This window comes from Pelodiscus sinensis, chromosome 19, assembly GCF_052426305.1.
Source record: "Pelodiscus sinensis isolate ZL-2025 chromosome 19, ASM5242630v1, whole genome shotgun sequence".
In the NCBI taxonomy this organism is placed as follows: domain Eukaryota; kingdom Metazoa; phylum Chordata; order Testudines; family Trionychidae; genus Pelodiscus; species Pelodiscus sinensis.
Window position 1 is genome coordinate 21,493,137 of NC_143070.1, and position 18,988 is coordinate 21,512,124.

Below are 18,988 nucleotides of genomic sequence, written 5' to 3' on the forward strand. Positions count from 1 at the left end.
AGGGTCCAAGTTTTTAGTTCTAGATGCGTTAGTTCGAATTAGCTTAGTTCGAATTAAGTAATTCGAACTAAGTTAGTTCGAATTAGCGCTGTAGTGTAGACATACCCTGTATGTCTGTCCCTCTGTCTTTTTCTGATTCATAAATAAAAACACCCTCATTCCACGAGGAGTAACGGTAGTTTGAACTAGGAAACCTAGTTCGAACTACCTAGTTCGTGCCCCGTGTAGCTGCGCTGCACAAGGTTTGAACCAGCAGGGTTTTAAAAATGGTGGCTCCCCGCTTATGCAAATGAAGCCCGGGAAATTCAAATCCCGGGCTTCATTTGCAAGTGCGGTATGCCTACATTACCCTGCTAGTTCAAACTAGCGGGGTAGTGTAGACATACCCTGGGAGAATTTTTATTGTGATGATCAGATGTTAAAAAATAAATATTATTATTATTATTTGTGACATTTACTGCAGTTTACAAAAGCAAACCAACAAAAGAACCCCAAGAAGAAGAGTCCCTTCTGAATCCTTACTGCATTCAGGTGATCTGGGTTACATGGAAAATTTCCTCTGCTGCTACTGACACTTCTCTTTCAGCAGAAATGTGGCTGTTTCTTTAAGAGAGGACTCATCTGCCCACATCAGAAGGGTTGAAACGATGATGACTTCACATTTCCTCTAGCACTTTCGCTTTCAAAATGGGCCATTCTCAGCAGAAGAAGTAAAGCACAATTACCCCTTTGGAACAAAACAGATTTCTTAACAAACTGTAGGAAAAGCTACAATAGCTCTCTGTAGCTATTTTACAGCTAGCCGTAGCTGTGCAAATTGATACAATGGCGTGGGCTTTGGACTATAAACTATCAATTATCGGATGAGGATTTTGGAAGACCAAGCCACACACTAAAGATCATAAAACTTCTCAAATCAGGTATGTGAATCTTGGCTGTTCAAAAGCCATTGAACTAAAAGGACTTGTAGCATTCTTAAGAGCCATTGATTTTTTTTTGCAGGGACTTGTTAATAATACAAAGATTAGGTAATCCCATGAGAATTTTTTACTTTTTATATTATATGTACATAAAAACACATTTCAGATTACTAGCACTGTAACACGACTTTTACAAGACTTTGACTTAGCCATTCTTCATAATATTATTGCGTTTTGTTCAAAAGCACTGGGCCAGATCCTACTCTCAGTGAAGGCAAAGGAAGATTTGTAATAAAATAACTGACTGTATTTAGCTTGCTGAAATAACATACAGCTGCAAATCTAGCTGCCATTACTGTAGTTAGAGTCTGCACAGATGCAAAATTTATCTGCATCTGCAAAATTGAGCCACAGATGCAGATTCTTCACAAACCAGAGCTGAACTTTCTCTGGGTTGTGACTCTCAGCCACTTCTGTACCCTTTTTTGGTGGGAAGTCAATTTCAAAGGCCAGGTGAAGACCAAGCTGTTTGCTTCTGCCATTCCTAAATAGAGTTTCCCCAGAACAGGAACCCTTTGTTGATCCCTCCCCATCCCCCATGGAAAATCCCAGGTTCAAGACAGACTCCAGCACCAGCTGGCGTGGTCACATGACTTTGTAGAAACAACCAGGCTGTGTCTACACTGGGCCACTTATTCCGGAAAAGCAGACGCTTTTCCGGAATAAGCTGCGAGCTGTCTACACTGGCCCCTTGAATTTCCGGAAAAGCAGTGACGATTTACTGTAAGAAATCAGCTGCTTTTCCGGAAAAACTATGCTGCTCCCGCTTGGGCAAAAGTCCTTTTTCCGGAAAACTGTTCCGGCAAAGGGCCAGTGTAGACAGCCCAGTAGTCTTTTCTGGAAAAAAGCCCCGATCGCGAAAATGACGATCGGGGCTTTTTTCCAGAAAAGCGCGTCTACATTGGCCACGGACGCTTTTCCAGAAAAAGGGCTTTTCCGGAAAAGCATCCTGCCAATGTGGACGCTCTTTTTCCGGAAATATTTATAATGGAAAAGTGTTCCATTTTAAGCATTTCCGGAAAAAGGTGCCAGTGTAGACACAGCCCCACAGTTTGGGCTTATAGGAAAAACAAAGTCATTTACAGGTCATTGCCACCGTAAGCAGCTTAGCACCCTTCACTAGAAGATCTATATTAATAAAACAGGTTTCCACTGAATATTTCTAACTTCACAGAGAGGCATGATACATGCACAGGAATAGAATGTACATATTCAAAACTGTAACTTTAAAAATGACATGTCACATGGTGCATTTTGACTAACATGTCTTTGAATTATTGTGACGGGGTGGAGCAACCCCATCACTTGTTACCGCCGACCGGGGTAGCCGAGAGGGAGATAACAAGCGCGGCCGGCCCGCGCGAGGGAGAGACGCGTCATCACGTGGTGCCTGGGCGCACCGTTGATGACGTCACGGGCGCGACGCCGGGGAACCCGGAAGAGAGGGGGAGCATAAAGGAGGCGGCAGCGACCGGGGAAGGGCGGTCGGAGCCAGGGGAATCAGGAGGTCAGGAGGGAGAGGAGGCGACCGAGAGGCCCGGGCAAGGGGGAAGCGGAGGAGGCAGGCAGCCCACGGGAGCCAGCGGGTGACCGGCGCGGCCAAGGGCCGGCGGAGTGGAGAAGGACCCAGGGCGGGCAGTGGAACCCGGGAGCAGGTGTGTTTGGGGTATTAGCCCCTCTGCTACCACTGAGAGGCACACTCTCGGTGTTAGGGCCCTGGGTCGGGGTCCGGAGTAAGGGTGGGCCCGGACCCCCCACTCCGCCCGGGAGATTTGGAACCGGGCAGTGCATTGAGCATAATCGAGTTACAAGCAGATGGGGTGGCGGCCCATGCCGCCACCTCGTCACAATTATGCATATTCATAATACAAGTCTCACAAAGCATGGTTGGGAGGGTGATCCAGGAGGGGAACCACTATGGAAGAGAGGTGAGCAGGGGTGGACTATGGTCCTGCCTTTAAGGAAGATTTCATGACCTCACTATAAGAGAGACAATGTTACAAACATTGAGAGAGATTTTCCCACTGCAGGAAACAAGCCTTGTTTTCAGAAGCAAGTCTGCAGGAGTGATTAAAAAATGGACATTATTTTTCATCATCGTTTGTGAACAAAACTATGATAGTTTCATTCTAAAAAAATTATGTTTTTCAGTGAATCAGCTCAAAACAACATCTTTCAGAAAACAGCCGGAATGGAATAAAAACTAGCAGAGTGTCTTTGTTTGTATTACAAACAATTGAGGATCTAGAACAGAAGCAGAGAGAACAAAAGCAGCCATGGCCACAGCAACTCCTGTACAGGAAATCCAAGAGAAATCCAAATGTCCCACCTGCCTGGAATGTCTTACAGACACAGAGACCACCCATCTGAATGAGAGACATAGCAAAGCCCTGGATCTGTTGTGTGAGGACGGGGAAGCCATGAGTGTGGTTTGTGAGAAATCATCTGAGCACAGCTCTCACCCAGTACTGCTCCTGGATGAGGCTGCCCAGACAGACAAGGTAGGACAGACTCTGGATCCAGATTAATTCCATCCTTCCCTGTTCACGCTCAGTATCACCGAGCCAGAATCTCTCATTTCTCAGATTTCCTCCCCTGATCTCTGGCGCCACCTAAATCTGTCCCCTGCAGGTTCCTTCCTTTGGGCAGGTGCAGGAAGCCCAGAACACTCCTGGCATCCAACCCCTGCTGTGTGTGCAGGTTACTGGACTAGATGACCACTCAGTGTTCCTTCCAGAGCTATGATTCTGTCACTAGGGAGAGGTGGGCAACACAGCTCTGTGAGAAGCACTTTCCATACACACATGAGTGAGGCAAGATGTGTCTGTGCTGCTGCCAGGCCAGAAAGAAGGCCACCACCACAATGTATGACCCTCAGTAAAGACAAAGGCTGGCAAGTTTTTCTGCAAAATCATCTGATTTTGTGGCAAAACTTACCAGCTGTCTACTCTGGCCCCTTGAATTTCTGGAAAAGCACTGACGATCTCCTGTAAAATCATCAGTGCTTTTCCGGAAATATTATGCTGCTCCCATTCAGGCAAAAGTCTTTTTCCGAAAGACTTTTGCGCGAAGGGTCCAGTGTAGACAGCATAGTATTGTTTTCCACAAAAAAGCCCCTCTTGCGAAAATGGCGATCAGGGCTTTTTTGCGGAAAACCGCATCTAGGAAAAGCATCCTGCCAATCTAGACATGCTTTTCTGAAAATGCTTTTAATGGAAAACTTTTCCTTTAAAAGCATTTCTGGAAATTCATGCCAGTGTAGACGTAGCCAAATGGTGCAAGACAGAAATCTCAGGCCAAGCAGGCAGTTGGTGACAAACAGAAACAATGTTCATAGGCAGCAAAGGATTAAGAGGGTGTGTAGGGAACACCAGGAGGTTCTGAAACTGTTCTGTGAAGACGATCAGAATTCGGTCTGTCTGCCTTGGCCTCTATTCCTGGGCTTATCATGTTCACATGGTGGTTCCCTTAGAGGAAGCTACCCAGGAATACAGAGTTCTAAGTTGCTGTTCAGTCTAATATATAATAACTATGGATTTTAATTACTAATTAATGGCATCATAAGTCCCCTCCTCCCTCTGCGCCCTGTGTAACTATGTCCTGTGTGTGAATCATAGAATCATAGGGTTGGAAGAGACCTTAGGAGTCATCAAATGCAGTCTCCTGCTAAAAACAGGACCAACCCCAACTAGGACTTTGTGAATTCAGGACTTAAAAAGCTCTTGGGATGGAGATTCCACCACCTCCCTAGGAAACCCATTCCAGTGCTTCACCACCCTCCAGATACGGCCTCACCAGTACCAAATAAAGGGGAATAATTACTTCCTTATAACTGCTAATAATGCTCATACTAATACATCCCACTATGCTGTTAGCTGTTTTGGTTATAAGGGCACACTGTTGACTCATATCCAGCTTCTCATCCACTCTAATCCCCAGGTCCTTTTTTGCTGAACTGTTATGTAGCCAGCTGGTTCCCAGCCTGTAGTACTTAGCTTATGTCTACATTTCTAAATTAGATCAAATTTATGCAAATTGGTTTTTTTTTAGCACCCGATTTTGTAAAGTTGAAGGTGTATGTCCCCACTATGCTTGTGAGTAGGATGTAGTTTGACATACATGTCCCCGTTGGGGTGGTTACTGTTAATTTGATAGCAATACACTGTGCATATCTATCCCACTGTTCCTGCACCCGTTTGCTTTCTGGTTTAGGCTCCCAAGGCCTGATGGTGGGGGGACGACAGTGTGACAGGTGATTCTGGGTACGTTGTCAGTGCCCCATAATGCATTCATTTCCTCCCTCCTCCCCTTCCCCCCACTTGAAAGCAATGGCAAACAACCTTTTCACACCTTTTTCCTATGGGTTATTTGGGCAGACACCATAGCAGGGCAAGCATGGACCCCATTCATCTACAAAGTGCTATGGTCATCATTGCAAACACCTCACGCATTATGCTGCAGTAATTCCAGAGCCTAGCCAGGAGCAAGGAAGAATGTGAGGAGGCCACAACCACAGACATATATGAAACACTTGAATGGAGAGGCTAGCGGCAGTTGATTCTTTTGATACAGTGAAATGCCAGCTCTGGTCCCAGGATACAAGCAGAGTATGGTGGGACACCATATTTATGCAGCTATGGGACGATGGCCAGTGGCTGCAAAACTTTCACATGTGCAAGGTAACTTTCATAGAGGTTTGCGAATTGCTTTATTCTGCCCTGAAGTGTAGCAATTCCAGAATGAAACCCTTACATCTAGACTACAGGCTTTTGTAAGTTACTGTCAACAAAGCTTCTGTTGACAAAGAGCATCTAGACTACAGCCAGTTCTGTTGACAAAGCAAGTCTCTTTGTTGACATGACAGTGTAGACGCAAAGGACAGTGTAGATGCAATAACGCCTTCTGTCGACAGAACTCTGTCGACAAAAGGTGTTATTCCTCGTAGAATGAGGTTTACTGCCATCAATAAAACTGCTGAGTTCTGTTGATGTTATGTTGACAGAAGTCAGTGGGGATATGTCTACACTACCCTCCTAGTTCGAACTAGGAGGGTAATGTAGGCATACCGCAGTTGCAAATGAAGCCCGGGATTTGAATTCAAAAAGGTATAAGATGGAACATTCTTTCCAATTGGAAAACTACCCCTGGAGACATTGAAATGCCAATAATTATCTTTAGAGACCCAGCCTACTTCTTGTTCTTGTGGCTCTTGAAGCAGTACACAGGCAGCCTGGACATCAGTGGGAAGTAATTCAACTATAGGCTGAGCAAGTGCAGAATGATGGTAGAATGTGCTTTTGGTAGAATGTAAAGGGAAGATTTTGTAGTTTATTGACTAGGTTAGACATCATCAAAAACATTCTCATTGTGGCAGCCTGTTGTGTGCTCCATAATACCTGTCAAAGTAAAGGGGAAAATTGTATGTCAGGAAGGAAGGTCCAGTCAGATCATCTCACCACTAATTATGAGCAGCAATAAGGACAGCACATTGAGAGGCACTGCAAATCAGAGAGGCTTTGAAAAATAGCTTTGTGAATGACCTGATAGTGATATAACAGTCACGTATGTTGCTCTTAATGAGGAGCTCCCTGCAGTAAGTGTGCTGGCCTGTAAATCCTGTAAAGCTTCCCTGTGTGCCATGCAAGACAAGAAATAAAGATACTGATGTTGAGAAATCATGCTTTTTTTTTTTAGGAAACACAAGGAAGCAAGCACAGAAATGGAGTTCTGAGTGGGAACTTTGGGGTAGAGGAACATATGCAAATAACACATTACAATTCTCCTGTTCAGCAATCACACATGGGGGAAGGACATCCGTTTGTTCTGGGATAAATCCCTGGAGGTTGACTAGAAGGCTTCCCTTGACTAGAAGGCTTCCCTTGACTTCTTCGCCTCATCCCTCTCCTTCCCCCGTATATTCTAGGGCATCTGGGAAGGGAGACTATAGAACTTGATAAAGAGGGCACGTGGTTCATTGTAGACTTGAGGGAGGTTCTGTGCTCCTTTTGCCCCTCCTGTGCCTTTACCAGATATGTCAGCAGTTCTGTTTGCTGTCTCACAATCTCCTCCTGGGTCTTTACTTTACATTCCCTGCAACTTTCCTCTCCTCATCCTATGCTCACATCTTCTGCACCATTGTTCTCCTCCACACATTTAATCACACCCTGTTCATGTGGGTGCAGTGCATTTGTTCATGGAATATGTCATCCAATTACATTTTTGCCTTGAGATCTGTTCTCACTAAACAGCTGGAAGAGCCAGGGGAGTGGGCAACGGACTCACTGTTGCATCCACTGTACTAAAAAAACAGAAGGGCTAGCTTTAGAGAAGATACAATGTAGAAGCTAATCTCTTAGCACAGTGGTTTCCAACCTTCTTACACCCAAGATCACTTTTTAAATGTCAGAGCAAGCCAAGATCTACCCCATCTCTTCCCCAAGACTCCACTCCTTCCTTAAGGCTCTACCCACTCCATTCCCCTCCTCTCCCCAGCCCTGACTCACTTTCACTGGGTTGAGACAGGAGGCTCTGGGGAGGGAATGAGGGATTTGCGTTGGGAAGGGGTGAGAGGTGCAAGCTCTGGGAGGGAATTTGAATGCAAGAGGAGGTGGAGAAGGAGATGCTGGCTCAGGGAGGGGGCTCCAGGCTGGAGCGTGTTGGGGTCAGGTGGAGGGTTGGGGTGCTGAGCAAGCCGCAGGCTTGTGGATGTGAGGATGCAGGAGTTTGGGTTCGGGTGTATGAGAGGCTTAGGGCAGGGGGGTTGGGAGTATGATGGGCTCAGGACACAGATTTGTAGTGTGTGGATGGTGCAGGAGTGTTGTGGTAGAAGACTGAGGATGTGGGGGTGCAGGAGTGTTATCATGCTGCAGCAAGATGGGGGGCCAACACAAATGTTTCATCATTGTTTTTATTTATGGGAGTGGCAGGGAACCTGTTTTGGGTCAGGGTTACTGACCCATAGGAAAATCAGTCAGGGTATGTCTACACTACAAAGTTAGTTCGAACTAACAGACGTTAGTTCGAACTAACTTTCCTAGGCGCTACACTAGCGCTCCGTTAGTTCGAACTTAATTCGAACTAACGGAGCGCTTAGTTCGAACTAGGTAAACCTCATTTTACGAGGATTAAGCCTAGTTCGAACTAGCTAGTTCGAATTAAGGGCTGTGTAGACCCTTAATTCGAACTAGTGGGAGGCTAAGGCTTCCCAAGTTTCCCTGGTGGCCACTCTGGCCAACACCAGGGAAACTCTATTGCCCCCCTCCCGGCCCCGGAGCCCTTAAAGGGCCACGGGCTGGCTACACAGTTTGTGCCAGTTGCAAGGCTGCAAGCACCCGTGCCAGCAGACCCTGCACCTGCCACACCATGAGCCAGCCACCCGAGGACACCCAGCCCTCCACTGCTCCCCAGGACCAGCCTGGCGGCTCCCAGGAGCCTGCCCGGGGGCGCAAAAGGCGGGCGCCCGCTTGGTCAAGTGCGGAGATCGTGGACCTCATCGAGGTTTGGGGGGAAGCCTCCAATGTCCACGATCTCCGCACTAGCCACAGGAACGCGGCCGTCTATGGCCGCATGGCTGCCAGCCTGGCTGCCAGGGGCCACCAGCACAGCCGGGAGCAGGTCCGGTGCACAATTAAGGACTTGCGGCAGTCCTACTCCCGGGCCTGCCAGCCAGGGGCCGACCCGGAGGCCTGCCCCCACTTCCACGCCCTGGACCGCCTCCTGGGGCCTCATGCCGTCCCTACCCCCCGGGACGTGATTGACCCCGGGGCAGAGGGCCCGCTCCTGGAGACGGAGGAGGAGGGCTCTGAGAGCCAGGAGCCTGCCGCCAGCCTGCCCAGGACCCGGGACCCCCGAGGCACCCCACAGAGCCACTCGCCTGTGTCGTCTGAGGCCGGGGAGGCGTTCACCTGTGAGTACCATCGTGTTCCCCTTATGTGTATGGGGGGCTGGGGCGAGAGGCAGCCCTGGGACCATGCGCCTGGGCCTTGCCCACCAAGGAGCAGCAGCTGGGGATCCTGCAGGGGCCCTGGCCTTGCAGAGGGGAGCTGGGTTTCACACACCTGGGCCCCTGGGGTAATTGACCGCTGGTCTTGTTGCACCACAGCTGCAGCACCTGGGCCTGCAGGGCGCACCACACCGCCTGCAGCAGCTGCCCGTGCCCGGGCAAGCAGGAGAGCCAGGAACGAGGAGGAGTACCAAAGGTGGCACCTCCGGTTCATGGACCACCAGATCCGCACCCAGGACCACTGGGTCCAAGAGGACCTGAGGCTGCGCCGGAGGAGTCTGGAGGCCCTGGAGGAGCAGGGCCGTGCCCTGCCAGGCCACCTCCAGAGCCTGCTCAACCGCTTCCCATTTCCTCCTCCGCCTGCTCCCCCTGCTCCTCCTGCTCCCGCTCCTGCTTCCGCTCCTGCTTCCTCCACACCCCCCGTCCCTCCTGCCCCCCCCTCCACAACCATTTCCCACCGACGCCCCCGGACCCGCAGTGTGGCGAGACGGGAGAGGCAGCCGGACTCCCACCCCTGAGCTTTCCTTTCCCTTCCTCCTTTCCCTCCCCTTCCAGCTCCCTCGTCCCAGGTTTCCCCCTCCCCTCTCCCACCCTCATTCCTTCCTTCCACCACCCAGTTATGTGAAATAAACAGACATTTTATTAATAAAAACAGACAGGTGTCTTTATTTTACAGTAGGTAGGGAGGGGAAAGGGGAAGGGGGGTAGGGTGGAAGAAGGCCCCAGTGGGGCATGCAGGGAGAGGTCAGTCCTCCTCCTCCACCAGGAAGCTCTCCCGCAGGGCTTCCCGGATCCGGATGGCCCCCCGCTGGGCTTTCCAGATGGCGGCGGTGCGGGGCTGACCGTAGTGTCCAGCCATGCGGTCAGCCTCAGCCATCCAGGCTGGCAGGAAAGCCTCCCCCTTTCGCTCACACAAATTGTGGAGCACACAACATGCTGCCACCATGGGAAGGATGTTGTGCTCGGCCAGGTCCAGACGGGTGAGGAGGCATCGAAAGCAGGCTTTCAGTCGCCCGAAGGCCCCCTCCACCACGATGCGGGCCCTGGTCAGCCTGGCATTGAAGGCTTGGCAGGAGGGATTGAGGTGCCCCGTGTAGGGCTTCATGAGCCAGGGCTGCAGTGGGTAGGCGGCATCCCCCACCAGGCACACGGGCATGTCCACGTCCCCAACCCTGATGTGGCGGTCGGGGAAGAAGGTCCCGGCCTGCAGCCACTGGCACACGGAGGAGTTGCGGTACACCCGGGCGTCGTGTGCTTTGCCGGACCAGCCCACATTAATGTCCGTGAACTGTCCCCAGTGGTCACACACGGCCTGCAGGATGACGGAGAAGTACCCCTTGCGGTTCACGTAACGGGACGCCTGGTGTTCCGGGGCACAGATTGGGATGTGCGTCCCGTCGATGGCCCCACCGCAGTTGAGGAAGCTGAGGGCGCCGAAGCCCCGGATGACGGCGTCCGGGTCGGCGAGGCGGACCACCCTGCGAAGCAGCACCCGGTTGATGGCCTTGACCACCTGCGGAGAGAGACACAGCAAAGCGCCAATCAGTGGGGCGCCCGGGTGGCTGGGAGCGTGCGTGTCCTGGCAGTGCCCCGCGCCCCAATCCCGGAAGCAACCCCCCTGGCGGCGTGTAGTACGGCCGGGACAGCCCGACCCCTCCGGTGCAGGGCACTTTTGCCTCCTCCCGCCCCCCCTTTGTCCCTGGGGCGGCCCATCCCCTCCTCGCAGCCCCCCTCCCCTCCGGCTCAGTGACTGACGAGTGCCGTACCTGCATGAGCACCGCTCCGTCGATGGATCTCCCCACGCCGAACTGGTTCCCGACGGATCGGTAGCTGTCCGGCGTGGAGAGCTTCCAGAGGGCGATGGCCACCCGCTTCTGGAGGGGGATGGCGGGTCTCATGCGAGTGTCCCTTCTTTGCAGGGCAGGGGCGAGCCACTCGCAGAGCTCCAGGAAGGTGTCCCTCCTCATCCTGAAGTTCTGGGTCCACTGTCGAACTAAGTTAGTTCGAATTAGCGCTGTAGTGTAGACGTACCCTCAGGGACCACACAAGTGAGATTAAAAAAAAATGCTCAAAAAAACCCCAAGCCTCACTGATGTAGCCCCAACTGAGATACCTCCCTCCCCTGGCACTCCAGCCCCATGAGGGGTGCGGGGAGCGGGGAGCGGGTAGGTAGAACTGAGGGTCAAGGTTTCAGACCTGGGTTAACTCTTCTGAGGTTCCAAGGGTTAGTGGATTTTGTGGTCTTGCCTAGGCTCTGAGGTGGGACCAAAAATGAGGGGTCCAGTGAGTGGGATAAGGGTGCCGAATCTGTGTGGTAGGTATGGTGCTGGAGCAAGCAGGGGCTAGGTGTCTGGCTGGGGGAAGGGGGCAGAAGCAGGGTGCTGGTGGGTCTCTAACAAGTGGGGAGGGGACAGGAGCAGCTCTGCCAGTACCTGGGGGTTTCCAGGGACAAGTATCTCTTGGGCAGGATCTTCAGGAAGTACTGGAAGAAACGCATGTGCCAGTCCTTTAAGAAATCCAGCCACTCCTCATACCCAATGTCCAGATTCTCTGCTGCCATCTTAGCCCTCTCCCCTCCTCCCCCGTCCCCTCCACCCTGGACCCTGCCTCCCTGGAGCGGGGGGAATGGAAGGGAAAATAAGAAAGTGTGCACACTGCTGTGGGGAGGGGAGGAGCAGCATGCACATTTCCTGACAAGCCAGATCTTGTGCAAAGTTTCAGGACCCCTTCCCCCGCCCCACACACACACAGAAGCCAGCGCTGGATCCAATTTTGTGAGGGGTGGCAGGCTCCTAGTTGCAGGTGGGGGAAGTGAAGGGAGGCTGGGAATACTGACTGTCATCTTCTGGTTGGTGACCACTGTCTTAGCAGAAAAAGAATGTCCAATGCAATAGGCATGTGTGAGTTACAAGGCAAAAGATATCCTGTAGGTACCCACTTATGCAGCAGATATAGCACAGAGATCTCAAGGGAGCAGCTGGACTAGGCATGGTAAGAAACAGGTTGGGGCTCACTCTTTTGCTTCTGCTTTGAAAACATGTGTGACATAGTGACAGTAGCTCCCACAGGTAGGCAGGAGCCTGTGTTTGCAAAGGGGGTGCAGACTGGTGTGGAGACAGGGCAGGGATTCTCATGGTCACTGTGTGTTCAGCATCCCCCATTTGCTGGAAGAGTGCAACTTCCTCTTTCCACAGGAGGCTGCAGGTAGGAGAGGGGGTGGTTGGGCATGGGAGCAGGTCAGGGACTCTTGTGCTCCCTGTGTGTTCAGCATGCCCCCCCCCCTCCACCCCCAATTGCTGAGACAGTGCAGAAAAGAGACATATTATTATTATTATTATTATTAATTCTTCCCAGAAGCCTCTGCAAGCTCTAGATTATTTCTATTATGTGTGTGTGGGGGGGGGGGGGGGGAGGGCAGGGGAAAGGCTGTCCAAAAGTCAGTGCGGGACAGTCTCTGTGCTGAGCTATTTACAGTCTAACTAGAAAAAAGAGGTGAGAGAGGAAACTGAGGCACAGTATGGGGAAGTGACTTTCCCAAGGACACTTAGCAGGTCAGTGGCATATCTTGGTCTAACTTCCCCAATTTTCCAAGGCCCAGGCCAGTGTCCTAACCACAAGGATATGTACTCCCTCCCCCGCCCCCCAGCAGTACTGAGCAGTGATGAAGTGGAGACATTCGAAGGGAAAAGTGCCTTGATAAAGCTTCCAGGCCCTGCAGAGAGGGGTTTCCCTCTGGGATGCTGAACTCTTGGGCTGCTCCATGAAAGGTTGAACTCAGTCACCGAGCTGAGCTATGCTAAATACTGTCTGGACCCCAAGTACCTGGAGTCTGCCTCTACAAGGGCTCCAGGCAGCACAAGTCCATGCCAGGTACCACTGGGACCAGACCAGATTGTAGCAAAACATTGATGCTGAATGGTGCTGACCTGTGCTAATGGGTATGTGGGCAAGGACCAGCCAATGTACTCTGGGGCCCGTGCCACAAAGAGCGGTAGGAACAGCACAATGGCAAACTCCAGCTGTTCTTAACACAAACCAACATGTTCAGGAGCCTTGCCCTAGGGCTTAGATCACTGCTGCCCAACCAGTCCAAGCTACAGGGATTCAAGGCTGAAAATGAGAGGAGCTGGGCTGCTTGAATAAAGTTCCATTTCCTTGGTGTCTGAGGTCCTACATCTTCTCCACAATCCCATTGCTGTGCCCAGTATTGCTGTGACTGTGTTGGTCCTGGGAGGTCACACAGACAAGGAAGGTGAAGTCATATCTGCTCATGGTCCAGCTTCTCTGGGTGAGAGACAAGTTTTGAAGCTTACAAAGAGATTCTCTTGAGGTCCAGGAAAGAGTCTGTTCCCCAGAGCTGAGCTCTCTGAAAGCCCAAAAGCTTGGCTCTCTCACCAACAGGAGCTGGACCAGCAGAAGCTATCGCCTCCCTCACTGAGTCTGTCTAGGGAGACTGACACTGTCTTGCAGTTTGGGTGGGAAAACGCCCCCTACAAACAAGTCACCACTCAGAATAAAACAGTCACCACTCAGAATAAAACCACCAACTCATTTGTGTTTGTCAGGAAAAGCTCCAGGCCCATCTGACGACTCTCAGGGAAGAGAGAGAGAAGCTGCTAGGATTAAAGGTGATTTGTGAGGAAAGAAGCCAGAAGTATCTGGTAGGTGTCTGCTGTTCTTCACCAGCGAGGACATGGAGTTGGGAGGGTTGTTTATTGTTTGCTTTCTCTGTGGCCTTGGTGAATGTGTGTTTATGTGTTTCTCCAGGATCATGGGATAGTGTGTGTATGTCACAAATATTCCCTCCCTGGAAAAAAATGAAACATCCATTTTAATTAACAAATTAATTACTATTTATTATGATGTGACTTGGGAGAAGTTTTTTGTGAACAACGATTATTTCCCAGGAGACATGGACACAGCCCTTTAGGGAATATTGGGACCCAAGCTGTAAAAAAAGTCCTCCCCCTTGTGATCAAAATGTATAGTCAAATATGAGGCTGTGAAGGATCACAAATTTTGAACCCCAGGCAGGAAGCTAACACCCTCCCCAGGGCCCTGAGCCAGGTGGGAAGGTAGATCCATGCTCCTGAAAGGGGTGAAGTCCAGTGTTCCAGTGACATTTGAAAGGGCCTGGATGCTGCCACTGCCACAGTGTAGATATAGCCTTAGTGAGATCCTGACTCTGGCTCCAGGCCTGACTCTAGCTTTAGTTTCTGATTTACAGCCACTGCTCTAGGCCTGACAACTCATGTCCTGGTCCCTACACAGACGTCTTAGAAATGGTCTCTCTTTTCAGACTATATTAAAGGTCCTCAGCCTCTGTCCATGTCCTGACCAGCCCTTTCCTTATCTCTTATAGAAACAGACACAAGCCGAGAGGCAGAAGATTGTGGCAGAGTTTCAGCAGCTGCAGCAGTTCCTGGAGGAACAAGAGCGACTCCTGCTGGCCCAGCTGATGAAACTGGACGAGGAGATTGGGAGGCTCCAGACTGACGCTGTCAAAAAACTCTCCATGCAGATTTCCTGTCTCTGCGAGCGGATCGGTGAGCTGGAGGGGACGTATCAGAAGCCAGCGAGTGAATTCCTGCAGGTGAGACTGAGGGAGAAACATCCCAGCTCCCCACACAGGGAAGGGAGGCTCCTGAATCACAAGCACTGGGGTCCAGCTGTCAGACCTGGGTGTAACTCGGCATGTGCATTGCTGCCATGTGAGTGCCTGTTGTGCTTTACAGAGTTACCAGCACAGAGCTATTAGAGATGGCAAAGTCCCATTCACTCAGGAGCTAAGGAGGAGCCTTTGTTTCTCATATTTACAATATCCCTTCTCTGGAGTCCTCTTTGTGTGTCTATTGGTGTCCACAGTGTGTTGTATGGGACTGACGTTCTTTTCTCTCTCTCTCTCTCCCCCTCCCCTAGGATATTAAAAGCACCTTGAGCAGGTATGTGGCTCTCACTCCCCTTTATACCTGCCACTGCATGACACTGGGAAAGAACTAGGAAATTATGTTAGCATCACATCTTTAAAAACTTCTCAGTGTCACCCTCAGAAGGAGAGAATGGTAGGTGATAAAGTCTGGGTCAGATCAGATGAGACACAATCAAATGAAAAAGAGTCTAACACATCAGGAAATGGCAGACAGATAAATAGTGATAAATTTTTAAGTGCTTATACACAAACACTAGAAATCTAAAAAATAAGCTGGCTGAACTAGAGTGCCTTGTATCAAAGGAGAATATTGATATATTAGGCATCATGGGAACTTGTGAGGACAATCAATGGGACACAGTCATACCAGGGTACAAAATATATCTGAAGGACAAAACAGGTTGTGCTTGGGGTGGAGAGTGGCACTAGATATGAAAGAAAATATAGAATCAAATGAAGTAAAAGTCTTAAATGAACCAAAATGTTCCACAGAATCTCTATGGATAGTAATTCCATGCTTCAATAATAAGAATATAGCAGTAGGGATATATTATCGACAACCTGACCAGGATAGTTATAGTGACAATTAAATGCTAAAACAAAAACCTCAGTAATAGTAAGGGATTTCAACTATTCCCATATGGACTGGGTACATGTCACCTCATGCAGAGATAAAATTTCTTAATAACTTAAATGACTGCTGCTTGGAGCAGCTGTTTCTGGAACCCACAAGGGAACAGTCTATTCTTGATTTAGGCTTAAGTGGAGTGAAGGATCTGGTTCAAGAGGTAAATATAATTGGACCACTTGGAAATAGTGACTATGCTGTAACACCTCAGCAGCCAACACTGTGGCATTTAATTTCAGAGACAGAATGTGAGGAATCATTAAAAAAATGAAAGAGAATAAGAAAGAAAATATCTTATTGCCTCTGTATAAAACCATAGTACTCCCACATCTTGAATACTGCGTATAGATGTGGTCACCTCATCTAAAAAAAGATATATTGGCATTGGAAAAGGTTCAGAAAAGGACAACAAAAATGATTAGAGGTTTGGAACAGGACCCATATGAAGAGAGATTAAAAAGACTTGGACTTTTCAGCTTAGAAAAGAGAACACTAAAGGGGGAAAGTATAAAATCACGACTAATGTTGAAAAAGTGACTAAGGAAAAGTTATTTATTTGTTCCCATAATCTAAGAACTAGGGGGTCACCAAATGAAATGAACAGGCAGCAGGTTTAAAACAAACAAAAGAAGTTTTTTCTTTGAGTGATGTCCCTGTAGGTACTCCACTGTGGGTGCTGGTGCTTCCTCATGCCAGCAACCGGATATTTTTCCAGCAGTGCCCCAGTATGCTGTGCATGCACCCTGGCGCCTCCTCATGCTGTTGGTGTACTTCTCTACCACCCTCAGTGGCAGATGGAGCTACTCAATCTTGCCCCTTTTTCACAAAAAACCCCCCACAAAAATAGTTAATTCTCCTCAATTTTTCTTGTTTTTTCAAGTTTTGAGTCTCTCCCAATCTCCTACCTTAAAAAAACGAAAAAACTAAAAAAACCCTGTTTTTCTCTTTATCCTTCACCCAGACTTCTGTTTTCCTCATGCCTGGCTTTAAATGGTGTGAATCCTGCCAAGATGCTATTGCCATTTCTGATGAGCACATCCTGTGTATAAAGTGTCTGAGAGAGGCCCATCTGATGCAGATGTGTGTGCATTGCTCCAATCTTACAATGAGAGCATGCTGCAACTGTGCTAATAGGCTGAAAACATATCTTTACAAAAAGTTGCTTCAGCCACCATGGGACAACTCTCTTCCCAGGCCTAAACCATCAGACAAGCTGAAAGGTTTGGACAAAATTCGTCCCTCTACCTCTTCTAGCAAGTCAAAGTCAAAAACCCGGGTTTCCCCAGTCAGATTGTTACCCCTGGTACAGTAGACTTCTGATAATCTGGAACCTTTGGGACCTAGGTAGTGCTGGATTATCATATATGACAGAGTATCAGGAGTATCCCAAACCAATCCCCCTCCAGACACTGAGTGTGTGGGTCCCGGAGCCGCCAGTACAGCCTCAAGTCTCCCTCCAGGCACTGGCTGACGCATGTGCACTGAGCGGCTGGCTTCTTAATGAGCTGGCTGGGACTCTGTGTGCAACCCAATCCCTCTCCCCTCCCTTTCCCCAGAGCCAAACACCTCCCCTCCCTGCTGTAACCTACGTGATAGCGGCTGAGCTGAGTGGTTCCAGGTTCTGCCCCGGTTCCATCAGGAGCTCTTGCCATTTTGATGCCGGACTATCAGGAATTCTGGACAATTGGATGCTGGACTATTGGAGTTTTACTGTACCCAGCTCGTTGAGGGTGAGCATCAGCCATTGGCCTGGTACCTCTGGCATGGCACCACCTAAATCATCAGCACCACAAAAAAGGGCCCACTCTGAGCCCAAACAAAAACATTCAGCACCAGCAGCACCAACTGCATCGGCCGAATCTGTGACACCTGCTAGGCACAGGTCGGCAATGAAGCCGGCACCAGAAACCACACCAGATATGGCATCAAAAAGATGCTTTCTCCCAAATCACCATCCCCAATGGCACCAGCAATACCAAACCCCACACACTCAGCCCTGGCACTGACACCTGAGCATGCACAGCACCATACAACCCCTCCCATCCAGGCCTCATCGGCACCATCATCTCGATGTTCATTGGTTTGGTCCATTCATTAATCTCCCCCAGTGAAGCTGGCACTGGGTCACACAGCCGCTTCTCATCTCAGCACTCTAGTTCAACTCACCACCCACCTTGAGAGTCTCACTCCTCCAGATACTGTCACCTGCTTCCACCACCCCCTTGGTAACTCACATCATTATCTGTGTTCACCACCACCCTATCCTGGGCAGTGGCATCTCTGGGAGTCAGCGTCTTCTTGTAAGAGCCACCACACGGCTCCACCAACAACATAAAAAAGACCATCTTAGTCTCCCCAACCTACACCGTCAGCTACAGCACCAAACTCTTCAGAGCCTATTCAATCTGACTTGGATGACTCTCTATTCGAAGGGGAAGACAGGTCCCCCCTGTGCAACTCCTACTCTTTGCCAGACAAGGCTATCATTTCTATCACCCCGCCTCCATCCAACGACTCTAAACAGTTCCAAAAACTTTTTAAAAGAGTAGCTCTGGTGCAGGAATGGGACCTGCAGGAGGTCAACAAGAAACAGTATCCCCTCTTGCACACCTTACAGCTTCCCGTATCCTCCAGGATCGCCCTCCCAATGGATGAAGCCATTATGGACCCTGCCAACATCATCTGGCAAACCCCAGCATTCTTTACTCTCACCAATAAGAGGGTGGACCACAAATATTTTATAGCTAAAGGCATGGACTTCCTCTGTACACACCCTCCCCCTAATTCCCTAGTAGTGGACTCGGTCAGATACAGGGCAAAACAGCTCAACATGAGCTCCACTCCACAGCACAAGGACCATAAATGGATGGATAGCATGGGCTGTATGGTCTTGTGTGACAGGGCGGCGGGGATAGCGCGCCCCAACTCCGCACTAGGGCGCCGCGGGGGACCGGCGCCGAGACGCCTGAGTGGCTCTGCCGCACCTGTTCTGCGGCGGCTGCCGCCGCAGGCGAAAACAGAGCGGCTGGGAGCATGAGCCCCAATCCCGCGCCCTGCACCAGGGGCGCCGCGGAAGACTGCCACCGGGACGCCCGAGCGGCTCTGCAGCACCGGTCCCGCAGTGACTGGCGGCACAGGCGCAGGAGCCTCCACGACGGGCTGCCCACGCACTCACCCGGCCCTCCCCCCAGGGGCATGCGCCGGCGTCCCTGACCAAGAGCGCCAGGTTTAAAAGCCAGGCAGCTAGGACACAGGGGGGGAGAGGAGGCTCTGGCGGGACGCCCAGCAGACACCCGCCGAGGACTGAGGGGCGGTGGCAGGACCAACAGCGGACCCCGGACGAGCAACCGAGAGCCCCGTGGTCAGAGTGGGTGAGTCACCCCTGTCACCCCGCCGAACCAGACTGAGACTGACGGGCCCTAAAGGTTCGGAGGAAGCAGCCCAGGATG

At 50.4% G+C, this 18,988-nt stretch overlaps 1 protein-coding gene across 2 annotated transcripts in view; it reads left to right on the top strand.

Moving 5' to 3' along the window:
- The first annotated feature begins 697 nt into the window (after positions 1-697).
- Positions 698-18,988, top strand: part of LOC142821632 (E3 ubiquitin-protein ligase TRIM15-like) — a 30,284-nt gene continuing 11,993 nt past the window's right edge. Inside the window, exons 1-5 of one of the 2 annotated variants that reach the window (XM_075913205.2) lie at positions 698-920; positions 3,132-3,481; positions 13,548-13,643; positions 14,345-14,575; positions 14,902-14,924. In XM_075913205.2, coding sequence (XP_075769320.2) covers positions 3,257-3,481; positions 13,548-13,643; positions 14,345-14,575; positions 14,902-14,924 — 575 coding nt within the window. In that variant the 5' untranslated portion in view covers positions 698-920; positions 3,132-3,256. Of the gene's footprint in view, positions 921-2,412; positions 2,636-3,131; positions 3,482-13,547; positions 13,644-14,344; positions 14,576-14,901; positions 14,925-18,988 lie in introns of those variants that run through there. The other variant, XM_075913204.2, reaches the window with a different exon arrangement.